Raw genomic sequence first — 20,919 nt, forward strand, 5'->3', positions numbered from 1 at the left:
AGAAAGGGAGGGGGCTTCCTTTGCCAGCTCTGGAGCACAGCTTTGTGACTATGCAGATTCACATCCAGTAACTGTGCATGTCTTCTGGGCGAGATAGATATGGGTCTGTCACCACTAGCTAGCGGGAGGGAGCCAGCTGTGTAGGTTTTCCCATCACTCTACCAATGCACATCAATCCCAACCCACAGTCCCACATCCTACTCCAGCCCTGGGCTCCCCATACAACTCTGCTGCTGCCGGTGCAACCTATGCCCTTGCACTATTCCAGTCCTGGGCCCACATAGCTCTGGGTTCTACATCACCAGGAGATAAGAATACCTCAATTACTAGCTATGGTGACTTTCCAAGAAGCATTGTTTCCACCAGTTATGATGACTGGATCTAAGGCACCATGAGATGGCATGGTCCAAACCATGCGGTCAGTTGGTAATTTGGGCACAACCAAACAATATTCATTTCAATACATCCAAATGTAAAGTCACCCATCTAAGAACAAAGAATGCGCCATACTTACAGGATGGGGGTTCTATTCTGGGAAACAGCTACTTTGAAAAAGACTTGGAGGTCATACTGGATAACCAGCTGGACATGAGTGCCAAGTGTCATGCTGTAGCCAAAAAGGCTGTATGATCTTTTACTCCTGAGGGCATTCTGTGCCAAAAAATTAAAAATTCTGCGCACAATATTTTAAAATTCTGCAAAATTCTGAAAATTTCATTTGTCAAATAAATGTGGAGGCTCCAGCATGGCATTAGGGAGCACAGGCCACTGGCTGTACAGAGGTGGGAGATCACTGTGAAGCTCCCCCCCACCCCAGAACACGGACTCAGCGGTGAGGCTGCACCCAACCCTGACACAGCACAAGGACCGAGCCTGCCCCAGAAACCCTCCAGGGTCCTGCCCCTCCATGTGTGCACCAGGTGTGGGCAGGGAGGCTCAGCAAGACAGGAACCTTGGGTGGAGGGGCTTAGTGTGGGCGGATCCAGGTGTGGGTTGAGAGGGTTCTGGGGGGGGATCTGGGTGCGAGGGGGTTCTGGGTGCACAGGGGCTTGTTGGGGGGTTCTGGGTGCAACGGTAATGGGACTCTGCAGGAGGGTCCAGGTGAAGGTGGTTGGGACTCAGCAGCAGGGAGGTCTGCATGTGAAGAGGATAGAAATCGGCAGAGGGGTGCGATGGGATGGGGATCCAGGTGCAGCTAGTTGGGGCTTGGTAGGATGGGGATCCAAGTGCTGTTTACTCACTGGGATGGTCCAGGTGAAGGGAGAGTGGGGTTTGTCGGGGGGGTTCCGGGTGAGGGGTCGGGGGGGCGAGGTTCGGTGTGCGGGTCTGAGTATGAGAGGGTCTGGATGCACAGAGGTGGATGGATGGGGGACCAGCTGCCTGTACAGTGACCTCTCCCCCTGCAGCTGAGGAGCAATGGGTGCAGGAAGCGAGGCAGCAGGGAGCGGGAGTTTGCAGAGCTTCTTACAGCCGGGGTGAGAAATCTGGGTGGATGTCTGACACGGCTCCGGATGCCATGCAGGGGAAGAGGAAGTCCCATCCTCCCCAGCCGAGCCGGGACTAGTAGCTGAGCCTGGCGCAGGGTAGGAGCCACCAGCCGGATCTTCCCCAGTCCTGCCCTCTGCCCCACAGTTATTTACCTCTCTGCCAGCTGCCCTGGGCACCCAAAACATATTGCTGGGAAGGGTCATATGAGAGTCAGAAAGTCATTTTTCTGCAGGGAAGCAAAGAAATCTGTGGGGGACATAAATTCTGCACATACGCAGTGGCAAAGAATTCCCCCAGGAGTAATCTTTCCATGTATAAACAGGGGGATTGTGAGTAGGAGAAGAGAGGTGATTTTACCTCTGTATTAGGCATCACTGCAGGAATATTGTGTCCTGTTCTGGTGTCTGCAATCCAAGAAGGATGGTGATAAATTGGACTGAGTTCAGAGAAGAGCCACGAGAATGACTAAAGGATTGGAAAATATGCTCAATATATTTAACAAAGAGAAGGCTAAGGGCTGACTTGATCATGGTTTATAAGTACTTACATGGAGAACAAAAAATAGATAATAGATTCTTCAGTCTAGCAGACGAAGGTATAACAAGATCCAATGGCTGGAAGTTCAAGCTAGACAAATTCAGAATGGAACTAGGCATACATTTTTAACAGTCAGGGAGATTAATCATTGGAACAAATTGCCAAGGGTCATGGTGGATTCTCCATCACTAGCCGTTTTTAAATCAAGATTGGAAGTTTTTCTAAAAGATGTGCTTTTGTTCAAACAGGAACAGAAAGTTCTCTGGCCTGTGCTATCCAGGAGATCTGACTTGATGGTCATAGTGCTCCCTTCTGGCCTTGGAATATATGAAAGAATGCTAGGGTTGCCAGGTGCCCAGTTTTCAACCAGAAAGTCTGGTCAAAAAGGGGATCTGACAGTGTCCAGTCAGGTGAACTGACTGTGCACAGAAAGTCCGGTTACTGCGGGTGGGGGAGGAGCTGGGTCATCACCCAAGCCAGCCCCTACTAAGCTGGGGCCACCACCTACCTGCGTCGGGCAGCTGCAGCTCCCAGCCCCAGCTCCATACAAGAGTCCCTCCCGACCCAGGCAGCGGGGAGGTGGGGGAGAGAGGGGAAAAGCAGCAAGTGACAGAGAGGGAAGGGGGGGGAAGAGGAGCGAATGCAGGGCAGGGCCTTGAGGGGAAGAGGAGGGGCAAGGGTGGTGCCTCAGGGGGAAGAGGCGGGGCAAGAAAGGTTCCAGAACTCCTGTTATGAGTGTTCGGCTTTAAAATATTACAAGTTGGCAACCCCAAATAATGCATGAAAATGAGTGACAGCTCAGAACAGACAAGCACACGTCCCTCACCAATAATTGGTGGAGACCCTCAGAGAGCCAGAGATGCAGGCAAGAATTCCCATGAGATTTCACCCAAGTACCTTTGAATAATAGCCACATTCAAGAAAGCGTCTGCAGCTTGCCCAGAATGCGCTCCTGAGAAATCAAGTCTCTGTAGCTCTCCTGTCACATTTCTGAGCTTGTCAACTCTACCCACCTTGTCCCTCCTGCCTTCCCCAGGCATTGCTAAGCATCTGCTACATCCAGAGAACAAATTAATCTGATGTGAGAATCAAACCACCGGGAGATGCTGAGTCAGAGTGTAGGTTGCAAGCGAAAAAGCCAGCTTATCTGAACCATCCAGAAAATTGTAGGGTGTGGAGAAGCAGGAAGAGAAATCTCGCTGTGATATTTGAAATCTAATTGGATCCACCATAGGTTCTGGTAAGGGGTTGGAGAGAAAGTCCTGACCTCACAGAGACCTCCATAAACTGGGAGCTAGGTGGCACAGTGCCAAGTACAGCTGGAGATGAGGAAGAAGGAGGAAGGTTTAGTCTTTGTGGAATGCCAGTTTGGTGCCCTGTTTGGTGAGAGGACTCGGTTCAGAGGGGCAGTCCCAGGCAGACACTCAGAGGGCACAGGACAAATGAAACCACCTACAAGGCCCTGAAAAGAGACACAGGCACCTGCAGTCGGGGCGAGTAAGGGCTGAGGCGGAAGGAGAAACCTGCAGTCCCCAGAGGGGAAGGAAAGACATATGAAAGTGATAGAGGGGAAGAAAGTATCCATGGGCCATCCCAAGTTTCAGCAAGAAGAGCCATGAAGAAAGAATTCAGGAGAGCCCCTGGGGAAGGCAGAGAGCAATGATGCAACGAGGTGGCAATGTGTGTTTGATGCTCTAGGAAAGAGGAGAAAGGAGACCTTGGGCCTTGTAATCCAAACACCACAGCTGTGACTTGGCCCATGAGACCCTGGCAGTGAAACTGAGTGAGCCAGTATCATTGTCCAAGCTGTGCAGGAGTTAAACCCAACCCCGACAGAGGTGCTGAAAAAGACTTCTGCTCCAGCAGTCTCAGGCAGGCAAGAGACAGGTATTTGCACAATGCTTTTCCCCTCCCCACACAGGGGATGTTAAGGAGAGCCCTGCCACCATTTCTCAAGGACAGGAGACAGCATGGGGGAGAAGGTGGGAGAGAGACTGGAGAGAGGTAGATTATTAGTAGCACAGCCATGTTTTTTTTAAATGTCTGATTGTTACTCTGACAGTGTCCCAGTGAGTAATGAGAGAGGCAGATGAGCCACCAGATGACAGTAGCAGCAAAATCATTAAAAACCAAGCAAGCAAATATCTGGAGGAGGAGAACATATTTAGTTCAGCTCGAGCCAGATGGAAGCCTCCTGAAAGTATTAGAGAATTTGGCTACAAACTCTGCAAGCCGTTATCACTCCCATCCCATTGCTCCTGGGAAACTGGCACTAAAGCAGAGCTAGGAAACCAGAGAGCCTAGGTTCCAGGGATGGATAAGCAGACATGTTTGCCGGGACAGAGTTGGGGAAATCGATGCTGTACAGAAAAGGAAGAAGAGTTTTCTAAATCAGAGCCCAGCCCATTATATCAAACTAATCTAATCTCATTCTCGGACAAGGTAACTGCTGTGCAGAAATAGATAAGGCAAATACAGCGTAGATTCTATGCCCAGGATTTGGGAAAGGCATTTGACCCCATGCCGCTGGATGAAGCAAGGCGAGTTAGGATGACACTGAGATGCTACAGAACAGATGGCAGTGGGGCCAGGGGCCAGTTCTGACTGGAAGCTATGTCCACGGGCTGCCCTCAGGGTTCATTATCAGCTCCAACCCTGTCCAAAGATTTCTCAGCAACCTGGACGAAGGGATGGAAACTACATTGATCAGACCATCAGATGAGAGAGAACTAGAGTTGGGGATTGGTCCTGCTTTGAGCAGGGGGTTGGATGACCTCCTGAGGTCCTTTCCAACCCTGATATTCTATAATTCTATGATTCTAGAGGGAACATGGTGAATATTTCAGAAGTCACTGTCTGCACAGACTCAACCTGCCTGGGTGAGTGATAGGAATAAAAATGAGCACAAGTCCAGGGTGCTAGACAAAGAAGAAAAGCCACAAACACAGGAGTGGAGGGAGCAATTAGGGCCAGCCTGAGAGAAAGAAAAAAAGACCTCAGGTGGTGGCTGATAAACAATCACTAGGCAGTGTCCAATGCAGAGATATCATTCCAAAGACAAGTGCAATCTTAGGATGCTTAAAAGGGGAAATGAGATGAAACACAGGAGTGATGCAGAGCCCAGTTCTCCTCCCACACCAGTGTAAATCAGGAGTAACTCCATTACAGCAACATTTACACAGCACTGGCTGGATCCCGGGGTTGGAGTCAGCGCTGTTAGGTACTTCTCAGCTAGCCCCAGCAGCGTTTGCAGAACCGGAACATTCACTCGGAGAGGGTTCTGTCTGCAGCGAGGGACCCGAGTCTGAAACAATGCACTGCTGTCCGCCTGAGTTTGCAGACAGACAGACTGAATCACCAGAGAAGCCGCAGCAGCCATAAATCAGCATCGCCCTATTGACTTCAGTGCACAGCAGGAGCTGTGGCTCAGCATAGAGCCAAGAGCAGAGCAGCAAGTGTACTGATCCAGAAGCCCAATGATGGGAATTCCACAGAAACTCTTACATCGCTGATCAATCTAGCAGAAACACCCAGTCACTCTGGGATAGTGGCGCTGTGTGAGCAGCACCCTGTCGCGTCCCACCCCTAGGCTGACCCCAATAGACCATGGCTGAAGCAAAGCCTATAGCCAGGGGCCGGGGGAAGACTGTGCATGGGAGTTGTCCTCTACAGGTGGCTACCAGGGAATCGGAGCAGGCCAGGAGAAAAGCAGCTGGGACGGTAAAAGGATCAAGGGTTGGAGGGAACAGAGGACAGAGTCAATGCTCACAGCCAAGTGAAGGCTCTGGAGGGCAGATTCTTGGAAGTGAGAGCATGAAGGGATGCTACAGATGGGAGCGGGAGTGGCTTGTCTCAGCTACAAGGAGACTGGGCAACCTGGATTTAAACAGCCGCTGAATCTTCTGGGCTGATTTGGGGATGGCAGCAATGCCCAGATGGGGATAATGTCTCCTCAGTCCAAGACCTAGCAAGTGTCATCAAAATGATGCCAGTGACTTAGGTGCCTGAGTCCCAGTCCCAGAAATGCTGGAGGCCCCTAAATCCCATTGGCATTCGATGAGGCTGAGCCTTGATGGCTCCCTTCTGAAAACAGACCTTGGCTTCTTTTGAAAACTTTGGCCCAGACCGAGGGGCTGTCAGCAGGCCCTAGCACAGGGTTTTCCACCTCTCCCAGCCTGGCACCCCAGTTACAGCAGAAACCCCTTGGTAGGGCAACCTTCCCACCCAACCACCTAGACACTGCTGCTCTAACCTCCCTTCCACCTCATCCCAGGATCCCCTCCATGCTCACTAACGTTGCTGCAAGAGCCTTCTCCTCTGCAGCCACTGCCTGGAATGCTCTCCCCCATTCTCCTCTCCATCTCAATTCAAACCCAGTGCTAGCCTCTCTTCCCCACTACCACCATGGCCCTGTTCCTTTCCCACTGCTGCTCTGGGCCTGCATTCTGTGCCAGGCGCAACGCTCAGTCAAAGTTATTTCTGTTCATGCGAGGGACTAATTTTGGATTCCAACTTTGACAACACATGGATCTGTGAAATTTGTAATGCTGGGTTGCTCTCAAATTGGGTTTGTCAGCCATACACAGATTCATCAAGCAACTGACTAGATCTCTTACAGGTACATCTGTATCCAGCAGGTCGACAGTTGCCCATCTTTACCCGTCTATGGTGCCTTCCATCCGAGGATCTCAAAGCACTAGTAACAGTGTGCCCCCGTTATTACACTCACAAAGCATTCTCTCACCCTGACAGGGGCTTTCAAATCATGAGTCTCAGTCACAACACTACCACACCCGCCATGCTCTGCCATGCTGTATGCACAATGAGGGAACTCCCTCCCAAAGTTGCAGCACAAAGATTAGACGGTGCTTCTCCCAGAGCAGCCAGAAGGGGAGAGGATCTGGTGCCTAGATCCTGCAGAGGACAGATCCCACGCAGTAGCCATGAACCCAGGAAGGCAGCCTGGAGTTTCCCACCTTGCCTTGCCTCTGTGACCACAAGGGGAGACCCTCCCAGTAGCTACATGGAGCAGCTGGTCCCCTGGCAGGGCAGAGGCAGAAATCAGGACTCCATCTGCCAGATAAAAAGGGCCATAGATGACAGGCTGCCCAAGGACCAGAGCAGGGCTGTAACCAGGGCAGGGTGAGCAGGGCAGCCGCCCAGGGTGCAGAGCCGTGGGGGCAGAAAAATGGCAATGTGGGGGACATGCAGGATCACGTGCTCCCCTGATTTTTGCCTTCCATTTAGTTCAGAGATTTTCAAACTGTGGGGCACTGCCATGAGATGCTTCCCGAGGCACTTGCTCATTGCTGGCAGCTGGGCTCCATGGACAGGGGCTGGCTCCATGGAGTATCGTCAGCTGGCGCCAGGCTCCTTCAAGGGAGAGCCAAGAGCATGTCAGGGGTGCAGCCTGGAGCTGTGCCACCCGCTCTGCCTGGGGAGCACCTGGCCGTGTAGAGGTGGCTTGGCTTGGGGAGCAAGGCAGGGAGGGCTGCTGGGCAGCCAGCCAGCACCCTGGTTCCCATAGTGTGGAGAGCCAGGAGCCCAAGGGGCTCCCACCAACTTCCGATCCACCGGCTGCTGGCAGGAGGTGCCCCCAGTTTGAAAAACTCTGTGCTAAATGAAAGGCAGAAATCTGGATGGGACATGATCCCACAGGCCCTGCCCCAACATCACCTCTGGGGGGCCAATATGCTTGCTCACCCTGGGCGCTAAAATACCTAGTTACGGCTCTGGACTGGACTCTGGTAGGCTGTGCTATAGATAACACAGCAGGGGATGCAGGTAAGGGATGGGGCTGGGGAGGATGGAGAGGTGGTTCCCAGTATGAACCACGCAGCGAGCTGCCTGCATTGATCTTTTCCACTTCTTAGCCATTCAAAGGCATTTTCCCTGCTCAGGAAGTGATCGTGGCTCCACCTGCAGGGAAGCAGGAGCTGCAAGTGCCTGGATAAGTGGATTGAGAGGTCAGCCACAGTACAGCTCCCCATGAGGCCTCCGGGGCTCCTACATGGCAGCCAATACATCCTGGAGAGTGCCAGCTCCTTCCCTGTGTCTCCTGAAGCAGCAGGGCAGCGTGGGGTGGATTTCTGCCAGCAATGTCAGAGCCTCAACAAGCTGCAACAGGGCCCAGTCTGTAGTCCTCTGGATCAGCTGTACTGTACCTCCCGGAAAGACGAACAAGCTCAGTGGGCCTGATCTATGGGTGTCTCCACCAATGCCCCTGTGGCTGGGCTAGCGCAGAAGAGCTGGAATACCCGAGAGCCACAAGGTCTCAGAGACTCAGTTCCAGCCATTCAGGACACTCTAATCCAGCTCAAAGGAAGTGCATTCCTTTGTCCCCCTGCCGGCTCTCCCAAGACTGACTAGCAGCCAGCAGTCCTTGGCTCCGGCACTCACCGTCCGAGTCGATGCTGTTCAGGGCAGTTGGCGGGATTATGGAGACCTTGTACTGCCCCAGGGGGCACTTCTTCCCAAAGAGCTCTTTGCAGGCGCTGTGAACCTAGGGCGGACAAAGCAGCAGGAGACAGCATGAGCTTACTGGCCGAAAGGGTGGGAACTTAGTCTAGCAGTGAGAGCAGGAGGCTGGGAGCCAGAAGACATAGGTCTCTTCCCAGCTCTGCTCCTGCCCTGTTGTGTGATCTTGGGCAAATGACAATCCTTCTCTGTTTCCCCACTGGTAGCAGTGGGGACAATAATGCTCATCTACTGCACAGAAAGGTGTGAGGCTCCATCAGTTAGTGTCTGTGGAAAGCATGAGAAAATGGGCTGGAGTCAGCCTCTAGAGCCCAACACCCCCATTCCTGGGGGGTTGGAATCTGGATCCAGGTGCAGCTCGTGTGGCTGGAGATCTTTCCATGTCCATTACTGTTCTGGGTGGAAGCAGTGGCTTTCCAGCTCCATTGCCTGTTTCCCTGAGCAAAGTGGGCAGGTTTTTTTTGCAGTGGATAACACCCTTCGGAAGCCACAGGCATGGCTTTGTAACACACCTTTAACTGTGCTGGGTGTGGGTGCTACAGCGGTGCTGCCACGTAGCTGTGTTTGAGAAGGGCTTCAAACACACTGTGACCACAGAGCCCCACCACAGGCAGAGCTATGTGTCTGCCTCCACAGTCGTTGTTATGGCATGGAAGATGTACAATATCCATATCTGATCCAGAGAAATAATAGAGGAGGCCAAGGCGCTCAGATACCACGGCGATTGACATGGTCTGAGAGAACAGAATAAAGAAGGGGGTTGGAGGGAGAGGATCTTACAATGGCCTTGCACCAGAGGCACCTCCAGTCCTGCAGCCGCCGTACACTGCCACAGGTCCTGTCGCACACGGCACACCGAGCGCTCACAGGCAGGTTTCCCTCTAGCCACTGATGGGGCATGGCTACCTGAAGAGAGGAGGACAGAGGAACAGGTCAATTACCTGGCTTACAGCCTGGTTACAGACACATTCTGTTCTCAGCTCTACCACTGGCATGCTGCAGGATCTTGGTCAAGTCATGCCAAAGCTCCATGCCTCAGTTTCCCCACTGGGGATGATCATACTGGCCTCCAGTGGAAAGTGCTTTGAGATCTGCAGATTAAAGTGCTGCATAAAAGCTGCATGCTAGTGCATGCAAATGCCCCCTCAGTATCCAGCAGAGCCTGTGAAACCAGTTGTGTTGGGCATGGCGGGAGGCTGCCTATTCGTCCATTTCAGCTTGGCTTTCATTGTCCACCCATCTTCCAGCAGCCACTGTTTCTGAGGGTAATTCTAGCGACTAAGATGCCAAAGCACCTAACCATACCAGCAAATCAGCTGTCTATGTAATGGTGTCTAACCAACCTAACTTGCCTGGCCCAGCTGTCTACACTGCCTCGATTCGGGGGGGGGGGGGGAGGGGAAGCTGGGTTTTCAAAGCCCCTCAGACTCCCATCCCTCTGCCCAGCAAGCCTCTGGAAAAGACGTCACACTACGCACTCTGAAGAGCATCAGCACCCTCCTGTGGCCAGTCACAGAGGAGTGCCAGCTCCAGCATACTGGAGAGGGCTGGGACCTCTCTAGATGCCCCCCCACCCTGCTCCCTGTTCTACAGCGAGTTATAATCAGCAGCAGCAGCATCTGAGTCAGCCCCTCCTCTGGGCATCGCAGTGCACCATCTCCAGTCCGTACCCGCCTCACCCCTGGCACCTGCACAGGCTGCGGAGTCAGCGGTGCTTGTGGCAAAGTGGGTGAGTCACTGAGCAGTTTGGATCTGGCAGCATTTTACATCCACTCTGCTCACGGTTAAACAGCAGGGAGAGCTGGGCAGAGGATGACAACACCCTGCAGCCATGTCATGCACTTGAGCCATCTCCCAGGCCCTGGCCACTTGCATGTTGAAAGATGTCCAGCCTGGCTCACGATGCACAGACTCCTCTCCAAGAGCCTTCAGCACAGCATGCTGTTGCTTTTAAACTGCTGCTCACCTATACTGGCTGTCACCTTAAGGCATCAAGGCCAGGACACCGGAGAGTTTCCCATTCAATGTAATGACTCAGAGATAGAGTCTTCCCACTGAATAGCTCTCTAGCACTGACTAAGGGAAAGCAGCATCCAGGGGTTCTCCAAGGACCTCCACTGCCACAGCAGAAAGTCATGGGTACCTCTTCTACCCTAGGCCAGCATGGGAGCATGGCCTCATCCCAAACAGCCTCCCCATTCGCCTCCAGGGCCTGACTCAGCCAAGGTCTCAGCATGGGCCTGGAAGAAGGGGCGCCCTCACAGCAGGGGCAGCTCGGGGGGTTCACGCCCCTAGCACAGAGACGAGAGAGAGGATCCCTGGGCCACATCCTTGCTCAGGCAAAGCAGGCAGTGGGGATGTTGCTTGGAGACAGGCTATGGCAATAGAATTGGCAATGGAGGGGCACCAGAGCATCTCATCCACCCACTGGTGGGGCCCATGCAGGACTGTCCCGGGGTGGTTCTAAGTGCAGTTGTTCTAACTCCTCCAGAGGAATTCGCTCCCGATCCTGGATCAGATTGGGCTCTCATGTATGTGGTGGTAAGTCTGGACAAAGTGCACTAACTCCATGGTGCTACTCCTGATTCACATCCATATAACAGAGCAGACCCATTTAGCCTACAGCTTCCTTTACACAAGGAGGTCCGGAGCTAAAGCCATTGGCACCCTTGCTTAGGAGGGGTTGACTGGTTTGGTGGCTGGCCCGGGGGTGTGTGAGGGCAGTGCCCTTCTTGGCAGGGGAGGGAGAGGGAAGGAAGTGCTTACCCCCTCTTCATCCTCAATGATATCACTTCCTATGGAGGCCAGCGTGGTCCACTTACAGTTGTTGATGGCTCTCACAGCACAACGCTTGTGGGCTTTGAACTTGCAAACTAGTAGCAAGAGAGATGGAAAAGCCTGCAGGAATGGGAAGGCGGCAGGGACAGCTTCCCCACACCACACAGTCCTCCCTGCTCCAGAATCCCCCAGATGGACACCAACGCTTGGTCCATGGGCCTGACCCTGCTCCCACGGAGAACAAACACCCCTTGGCTGCCGCAGTGCTGAATGAAGCCCATAGCAACCAACACATGTGCACAGGTGCCTTCCCCCTAGTATGGGCACCAGCATCCATCCCATCACAGTCCTTTGGACCAGAGCTCCTTGCACCATGTACCATTGGCTGTATTCTGCAGGGGTCATGCACCTGGTACTAGTGCATCAGAGACAGGACACTGGGCTAGAGGGACTCCGGTCTGATCCTTACATTTTCCCCATCCATATCCCTTCTAGCCCCAATCTTTCTCCCCAAACCCCTATCTTCTGCCTTCCATTTCCCCTTCTCTCTTTCCTATTTAGCATATGGCTTGTCTTAAGCAATTTCTGTGCCCACCAGATGAGCAGCCAGGAGATGCATCCTGTGGCCAGCTCAGCTAGGCTTTGGCAAGCATTCCCTACTAATCCCACCCAGGGTCAGCCCCACTATCTGTTCATGGCTGCAGAGCCGGGGGCCGATGAGTCGGTACCTTCACAGGAGAGGCCATGGGAGGTGACCCCTGACAGGGCCTCGCGGCACACGTTGCAGAAGGTGGGTCGGGCATGGGAGCAGGCGTACCAGTTATGCATCCCAGAGAAATGCTCCATATTGAACTGCGTGGCCTGGAATGACAAAGAGAATTGAGGTGTGTTTAGTGTGAGTTGGAAAGACAGCGGGAGCAGGCAACAAATCCCAGAGCAACTGGGGACTTTCTGAAATGTAACAAGGCTCCAGGACTCCCGGCTCTCAATGGCCCATGCAACTCCTTGTGCCCTGTGCCTGCCCTGCCAGCCTCCAAAATGGTAGAGAGGAAACAACATGGGAGCAAAGAAGATGGCATAAGGCCAGATTTGCCCAGCTAGGGAATATCCCACCAGGCTGGCTCCAGGGATATGGAGACTTCCACTTTTAGGTCATTGCATCAAATGCCAGCCAGTCTGCTGGAAGGCCTGACCACGTTTACCATCAGACGACTGCTTGGAGGCCTACATGAAATGAGTCGGGATCCTTGGCTCAATTCAAGTGGGTAGGTGCCCCAGCTCTGGAGCCCACTCCCCACAATGGACATTCTCCTTGCCAATATCAGCAGACACATCATGCACCAGCCATGAAGATGGAGGTGCTTCACTGCCACTCCATTCACTAGCACAGTCATGCAGCCGTTATGAAAGCCTCAATTGCTTGTGCATTCAGATGGGACCGTGTCCTAGTCAGCATGAACTCGCCAAACAGCAGCGCCCAGCAGAATTCCTGATTATTCTTTTGAACTGACACTTAAGGCATGTTTCAGCCAACGTCTCTTCTTCATGATGAGGCAGCAATGATAGTAGCTGGAAGATCACATCACAGCTCCCCTTTTAAAACAATTCTCCACTAGTCTCTATGGGCCAGGCTCTGCCTGTTCCAGATGGATACAACTGAGCTCTGGGCTCAGCGCAGGTACCTCAGGGATGAGTTTAGTCCTTGGTCTTTAGCCCTCTTATACCCCCCTTTGTAACCAAGATTCCTCTTCCCTCCCCCTACATCTTTTCTCCTCCCCCTGGTCCCTTTCCCCTCTGCCCCAAGGTGCTAGACTTCCTCCCATTCGAAATGGGATTGAAGGGTTCTGTTCTGTACCTTTGTACTGAAACTTTCTCCAGCACCTGATTAGCAAAGGGGCGAGAGACCCGCACTCTCCTTAACCCACCGAAGCTCCCATGGGTCCTAGGTGCTGCCTGAGGTGGGATCCAACCTGTGGTGTGCCCGAGATTGCTCACTACATTGTTACTGATGGGCTGCGCTCTCACTGTCCAGAGAGGAGATCGCTGTGACCCAACCAAATCCACAGCAGCTTCTCTGGAACAGCAGTGTTTGCACAGAGCTCTGTGTGGTCAGGGAGGGCCTGGTGTGTTCGGTGGCTAAAGCACGGGACTTGGGACTCCTGGCCTCTAGTCCCAGCTCTGGGAGGCAACATGGTCAGCTCTGCTGGCTGATGTGTTCCATATGGGAGCCAAATCTCCATCCATTCCTATACCTGTCCCCCACTCACCCCACCCCAGTCTTCACCCACCTCTGCAGTGGGAGGAGCAAGTACTGGATGCCTGCAACTGGGGTGTGAATGTGGGGCATTACTGCCCCTCACCCCAGGGCATCGCCATAAAGCCTAAACACAGTGTAGCCAATGTGCACAGGCTGAACAGCACTCAGTGAATGAGGCAGGGCTAGCAGTGAGTGTATCATGGGACCTCGGCAGGCAAGCTGGACAGTGGGCAGCACATAAGGCAGGGGGGTCAGGGAATAAGGCAGGGACTAATGCATCCCTCTCTCACTCTGCGCCACTTGGGCAGACCCAAGGTGCGGTCCGCCAATGGCTTGGTGAGGCTGAAGAGCACTATTCCCAGCGGCCTCACTCTCTGGGCACTTTCCATCTGGCTCAACATGTGAGGCCAGGAGTCTTGTGGAAACCCAGTTGTGAGCACGTTGCTAAAGACTGCAGCACAATGTGTACACACAAGGGGGAAGCAGTCAAGTTACACAAGCAAACTTAATATTGGCATTTCCTGACCCCTGGCAGCCTTAGCATTCTCTCCAAGTAGTTCCTCATCTGGCATCACTGGCTGCTAAGCTGGCTCTGTCCTACATGCTGCACTCCTTGGCCCAGATCCTCAAAGGTCAATGGGAGTTAGGCACCTGAATACCTTTGAGGAGTTGGGCCATTATGGGTATTGCAGCTATAATAAGAATATAACTTTTTAAGAGAGAATTCAATGGCATTTGGGAGCCTAATTGCCTCTGGCTCCTCTGAAGCTCCCAGTCTTCTCGTCCCAATTTGAAAACCCCACGTCACAGGGATAATGAATGAGTAGCTGGCAGAAGTCGGGGGAGCAACTGGCGAGGGGTCATGCCATGGCTGTGCTAATGGCAACCAGGCAGGGTGGAAGGACATGCACGTGTGTGATTGTTTAAGCCCTGAGCAAGACAAATACGATACTGTGAGGCTGGCGGGTAAGAGTTACATTCAAGGACCCTGAAAACCGAAACTTGCCACATGAGCAGTTCTGCTGGGACGTTTATGCCTGAAAAACTGGTTCCTTAGAGGTGCCACCACTATGCACTTATGGCTTTGTTCAAGTCAGATCTCATGTTCTCTAGCCCTGTTAGCCCAGCACTCACTCTACACGCAGTTCTGCTAGGATAACAAATCCTGTGCTACCGTTCCCCTTCCACCCAGCATCTGCTCCCGCACTGACCAATCCCACTGAGCCATTTCATAGCCTCTGTCCCAGCAAATGTCAGGAGCTTTCTGTAATTAAATGAATGAGCTCTACTCAACACGCTAAACAGTTACACCGGATCTGACGTCAGCCCAGGGGGTTTATCCTCGTAAATTAGTAAAACACCAGCAAGTCTCCAAAGAAAAGGGGGACAAATTGGTTTGGCCAGTCATTAATTAATACTTAAGGAGCCAGTTCCTCAACTGGCGTAAACAGACAGCTCCACTGATTTTAACAGAGCTGCACCAATTGACACCAGGTGAGGGTCTGGTCCATTGTGACGTCAAAGAGAGAAAATCTGCTCCTGCACTGCCAGTTCAGGGAAAGCAACCATTCCAAAGACACACAATACAACTGACAGCATTTCACCATCAAAGAGGATTTAAGCTCTTTGGGACAGAGGCTGTCTTTTTGTTCTCTGTTTGTATAGCACCTAGTGCTTTGGGGTCTTATTCCATGGCTGGGGCTCCTGGGTGCTACTGTATTACACTTAGTAAATAATAATAGTAAAAGGCAGAGTTCACATCCAACTGTTCTCTCTCTCTCTCACACACACACACACACACACACACACACACACACACACACACACACACACACAGTGTTCACAAGGTCACAGCTAGCTACCCCATTGATGCACAGCATGACGAGCACTGTAAACCCTGTGTCTCCTGACACTCTCCCTACGAACAGGGAGAATGCCATCCCTTAGATGAATATTGCTATGATCTCACTGTTTCCCTGTGTCCAGGATAGTTTTACTAACACGCCCTGTCATTGGCTTACCACCTGGGGACTCCCAACCAGCGTGTGTGCCTCTCTTACCTCATTGATTTCCCACTTCTGCACGGATTTCAAGGCACTGATCCAGTCTTCCATCTCCTTCCGGTTCTCGGCACACAGGATGAGTTTTCGGAACGGTGTGATCACCTACAGAAGAAAACTGCCCTGCTAAGCCAGCTGCAAAGAGAACGGAGGCTGCTGGGCAGCCCACAGCTAGTGCAGAAGAAGAAATCCAGACTGCTCATAGATTGCACTGTCGGAATGGTTACAAGACGCAGAGGCGAGCGTGCTGCCACCACTCACACCATGCAGGGCTACTGAAGGCGCTCGGGAGATCAGAGTTTCTCTACTCATTCCAGGCGGCAAGAAGCACGGTGCCCACACTCTATTCCAGGGGGGCACTCAAGCCAAGCTCCACATTCTCCCCCGCCCCCATTTCCTAGGGAATCCAAAGGTAGCAGCCCCCCACAAGAGGCTGATCCAGCCCTCCTCAGTTAACACAGTCCAGTCCCAGTCTGGAGTTTTGTGCCCAACTGGAGACAATTACATGTATGTTACTGGCCAGCTAGAGGGGTCTCTGGGGCCCAATCCTATTCCCAATGAAGTCAGCAACAAAGCTCTCATTGACTTCAGTGTGTACAGGACTGGGTCCTTGGTGTGCACACTAGAGCAGAAGCAATGGGTAAATTCCCCTCCCATGCAACTCTGTTGATTCCCGTGGAGTTACAGCAAGGGTGAGCATGGCCAGTGGTCCGAAGCAGGCTTGCAACAGCCTCCACTGGAGCTGTGTGTACTGGGAAATGGTCCAGGAGCTGCTAAAGGGAAAAGGGTGGGAGGGAAGGCCTTGGAGTCCAGCAAAGGCCTCTGTGGAGACCAGAGTGAGTGCATTTGTCATAGGAAGCTCAGGGCTACTCCAGCAGCAGTCCCTGTATGTGAAATTCACCCTTGTGCAGAGGGGCAGCCCACAGCTTTAGCACCACACACATCGTACCAAAGTCCATAGAGCTGGATTTCCCCCAAAACACAGCACTAATGGAGCACTAGCTGTCTGGAGGCTCACAACTACTTTGGTTCCTGCCTCTCCTAGCAGGAAGCGCTGTTGGACATCTGCTATAGAAAAGTACAGTAACTCCTCACTTAATGTTGTAGTTATGTTCCTGAAAAATGCAACTTTAAGGGAAATGATGTTAAGCGAATCTAATTTCCCCACAAGAATTAATGTAAATAGGGGGGTTAGGTTCCAGGGAAATTTTTTTCACCAGAAAAAAGACATATATATATATATATATATATATACATATACACACACACACACACACACACACACACACACACACAGAGTATAAGTTTTAAACAATTTAATACTGTACACAGCAATGATGATTGTGAAGCTTGGTTGAGGTGGTGAAGTCAGGGTGGGATATTTCCCAGGGAATGCCTTACTGCTAAATGATGAACTAGAACAGCTGAGCCCTCAAGGGTTAACATTTTGTTGTTAATGTAGCCTCACACTCTACAAGGCATCACAAATGGAGGGAGGGGAGACAGCATGGCAGACAGAGACAGAGACACACACCCTGTGTGTGTGAGAGAGAGATTCGCATTTCCCCTTTAAGTACGTTGACTCCACTCTTAGTACATTGCCTTTTTAAGTAGATCAGCAAGTTGAGACAGCAGCTGCTGCCAGCAAGGTCCCTCCATCCTGAGCCCTGTTGTGTCCCTCCCCCACCGCTCTATGGAAATGGGGTAAGCAAGGGGCAGGAGCAGGGGGAAGGGGGACACTCTGACATTAGCCCCCTGCTTCCTCCCCGCCCCGCCACACACACAGCAAGCAGGAGGCTCCCAGGTGCAGCTCCAAGGCAGAGGGCAGGAGCAGCACATGGCAGTGTGGGGGAGGGACAGCTGAACTGCCGGCAGTTGATAGCCTGCTGGGCAGCTGCAGCCGCACAGGGAACTCAGGGGAGCGGGGAGCCAATAGAGGGGCTGCCTGTAGACCCTGGTTCCAAGCCCCCACCTGCTCGCTCCAATGGGTTGCTCTTTCTGCAAGTAGTGGGGGAAAGGCTGTTGTGGATGGGCAGCAGCCCTACTCGGCTCCCTCCCCCATCCTCGACACACAAGGATAACAACAGGCAGATCATGATGCAAAGCCCACTGAAGCCAAGGCGAATGACTTCAATGGGTGCTGGACCAGGACTACTGCAGTGCAGTGTGTGAGGTACTGTCCCTTACCGTGAAGCTGTTGTTAATGTTCTTGGTGCTGGTCTCTGCCACGCTGGCGTCGGACAGGTCCACTTCATCGAAAATCAATGACTGGGGAGGCATGAGGGAAAGGGTGATATAGTAGAGACACCAGCAATGAGACAGCCTCAGCCTTCAGCCCAGTAACTGAACCCATGGAGCCTAGCTTTGCCCAGGCAGTGGAGGGAGATCCTGAGCCCATAGGCCGGGGAGACTTGCTTCACCTTAGCACCTTGGGCACTGATGGAGGGAGAAGGGCTTGCCTGATGATCCATGGGACCCCCAAAGCAGGCAGAAGAGCAGGCTCAGGCTGCAAGGCTGTCCCTGCCTTTGCTCCCACTGCCGGAGGGGGAGATCTGGCTGGGTGGCAATCTGTCCTACCTCCAAAAAGGGGGAAGGGTTGGCTCATGAGGGGCTAGTGTGCACGGGGCTGCAGGATGCTTCAAGGGGCTACTTGTTCTGCTTCTACTCAAGCTGCAGGAGGGCCAGACCAGGCCTGGTGAAAGTGGGATCACACTGGCCTATACCTGGCCTGCATTTGGGCTGTGGAGTCTATATAAGGGAAACTTCTACCCGGGCAGGCCAGTACGGTGGACCACATTTCCAAGAGTGGCCGGCCAGTGGCAGTGCCTTGATACCTAGCCACCCTGATGGGGGCACCTACAGAACCAGGCACCCAAAACAACTGGCCATTTTGGACCATATAGCCTGCTGGAGCTCAGCCAGCACAACTCCAGAAAGCGAGCCGCTCTGTGTCCAAGCAGAGCTCAGGGAATATTAATTAACTATTAGGTTACCGTGACCTGGTGGACACAATTTCCTTGACCTTCCTTTGGGTGAGGACCCACGTGAGACTCTGTGAAGGAACATAAGTAGCCCATGGGAAAGGCAATGGATTCAAACCTGGTCAAAGCAATTGGAACCAGGGAGTCTAGTGAATGGATGTTCCTCAAGAGGGCAGAGGGTCCTGGAGTGGCCTACGGGGGATGGGACAGGGACAGATTCCCTAAGCATTTATTCACCATCTGGAAAAGCAGGTTGGCATGAGGGAATGCCATCCATCAATGACACTAAACTGGTCTGATCAGTAAAATCCAGATGATGATAAAGCTTACCCTTCCTTGGGGCTGTTGGTCTTTAGATCACAGAGTAAGGGGCAGCAGAATAAGGATGACAGACTTCACAGAAGCAGACTAAAACTCAGAGAAGTGATAGGTGAGGTCCCATGGGAAGAAAATTTAAGGGAAAAGGGAGTTCAGGAGAGCTGGCAGTTTCTCAGAGAGACATTATTAAAGGCGCAACAGCAAACTATCCTGGTACAAAGGAAAGATAGGAAGAATAGTAAGAGGCCAATATGGTCAGAGGCCATCAGGAGCTCTTTAGTGACACGAACATAAAAAGGAATCCTACAAAAAGTGTAAGCATGGACAAATTGCTAAAGATGAGTACAAGAGAATAGGGCAAGCTTATAGGGACAAAATCAGAAAGGCTAAGGCACAAAATGAGTTACACTTAGCAAGGGACATAAAAGGCAATAAGAAGAGGTTCTTTAAATATATTAGGAGCAAGAGAAAGACAGAGAAAAGTTCAGGTCCTTTATTTAGCAGTGAAGGGGAGCTAATAACTCAAGAAAGCTGAGGTGTTTAATGCCTATTTTGCTTCAGTCATCACTAAAAAGGTTGATTGTGACCAGATACTTAACACAATTAATATTAGCAAGGGAGAAGAAACACAAGCCAAAATATGTTACAGAAAATTTAGCTAAGTTAGATGTATTCAAATAAGCAGGGCCTGATTAAATTCATCCTAGGGTGCTTAAGGAATTAGCTGAGGCAATTTCAGAACCATTAGCAATTATCTTTGAAAACTCCTGGAGGACAGGTGAGGTCTAAAAGGACTGGAGAAGAGAAAATATAGAACCTGTCTTTAAAATGAGGAACAAAGAGGACCCAGGGAATTATAGACCAGTCAGCCTAACTTTGATAGCAGGAAAGATACTGGAACAAATGATTAAACAATCAGTTTGTAAGCACCAGGAGGATAATAGGGTTATAAGGAATAGCCACCATGGATTTGTCAAGAACAAATCATGCCAAACCAACCTAATTTTCTTTCTTTTTTTCAGTAAGGCTTTTGACACAGTCCCACAACATTCTCATTAGCAAACGAGGGAAATGTGATTTAGCTGAAATTACAAAAAGGTGGGAGCAAGACTGGTTGAAAATTATCGGTGGTTTGCTGTCACATTGGGAGGGTGTATCTAGTGGAGTTCCATAAGGGTCTGTACTGGGTCTGGTACTATTGAATATTTTCACTAATATGTTGGATAACGGAACAGAGGGTATGCTTATAAGATTTGCAGATGACACCAAGTTGGGGGGGGGGGGTTGCAAGCACCTTGGAGAACAGGATTAGAATTCAAAACTACCTTGGCAAATGGGAGAATTGGTCTGAAATCATCAGGATGAAATTTGATAAAGACAAGTGCAAAGTACTACACATAAGAAAGAATAAAAGTAAAATGCACAACTACAAATGGGGAAAACTATCTAGGTGGCAATACTGGTGAAAAGAATCTGGGGGTTAGAATGGATTGAATTGAATATGAGTCAACAATGTGGTGCAGTTGAAAAAAAAAAAAGGCTAATATCATTCTGGGGTGTATTAACAGGAGTCTTGTCTAAAGGACACGGGAGGAAACTGTCCCATTCTACTCGGCACTGGAGAGGCCTCAGCTGGAGAACTGCATCTAGTTCTGGGTGCCACACTTTAAGAAAGATGTGGACAAATTGGAGAGGGGAGCAACAAAAATGATAAAAGTTTTCAAAACCTGCCCTCTGAGGAAAGCCTGGGCATGCTCAGTCTTAAGAACAGAAGACTGAAGTGGGGACTGATCACAGTGTTCAAATACATTCAGGGCTGTTCTAAAGAGGATGGTGATCCATTATTCTCCACATTCACTGAAGGTAGGACAAGAAGTAATCAACTTAATCTGCAGCAAGGGAGATTTAGATTAGATATTAGGAAAAGATTTCTAACTCCAAAGACATTTAAGCTCTGGAACAGGCATCCAAGGGAAGTTGTGGTCCCCATCATTGGAGGTTTTTAAGACCAGGTTGGACAAAC

General features: G+C 51.4%; 1 protein-coding gene across 1 annotated transcript in view; it reads right to left on the reverse strand.

Moving 5' to 3' along the window:
• Positions 1 to 20,919, reverse strand: part of LOC119861064 (diacylglycerol kinase eta) — a 153,495-nt gene that overhangs the window by 45,249 nt on the left and 87,327 nt on the right. Inside the window, 6 exon segments of the mRNA XM_038415530.2 lie at positions 8,425 to 8,527; positions 9,283 to 9,408; positions 11,269 to 11,375; positions 12,009 to 12,141; positions 15,598 to 15,702; positions 17,785 to 17,865. Coding sequence (XP_038271458.1) covers positions 8,425 to 8,527; positions 9,283 to 9,408; positions 11,269 to 11,375; positions 12,009 to 12,141; positions 15,598 to 15,702; positions 17,785 to 17,865 — 655 coding nt within the window.

This window comes from Dermochelys coriacea, chromosome 9 (assembly GCF_009764565.3).
Source record: "Dermochelys coriacea isolate rDerCor1 chromosome 9, rDerCor1.pri.v4, whole genome shotgun sequence".
Classification (NCBI taxonomy): domain Eukaryota; kingdom Metazoa; phylum Chordata; order Testudines; family Dermochelyidae; genus Dermochelys; species Dermochelys coriacea.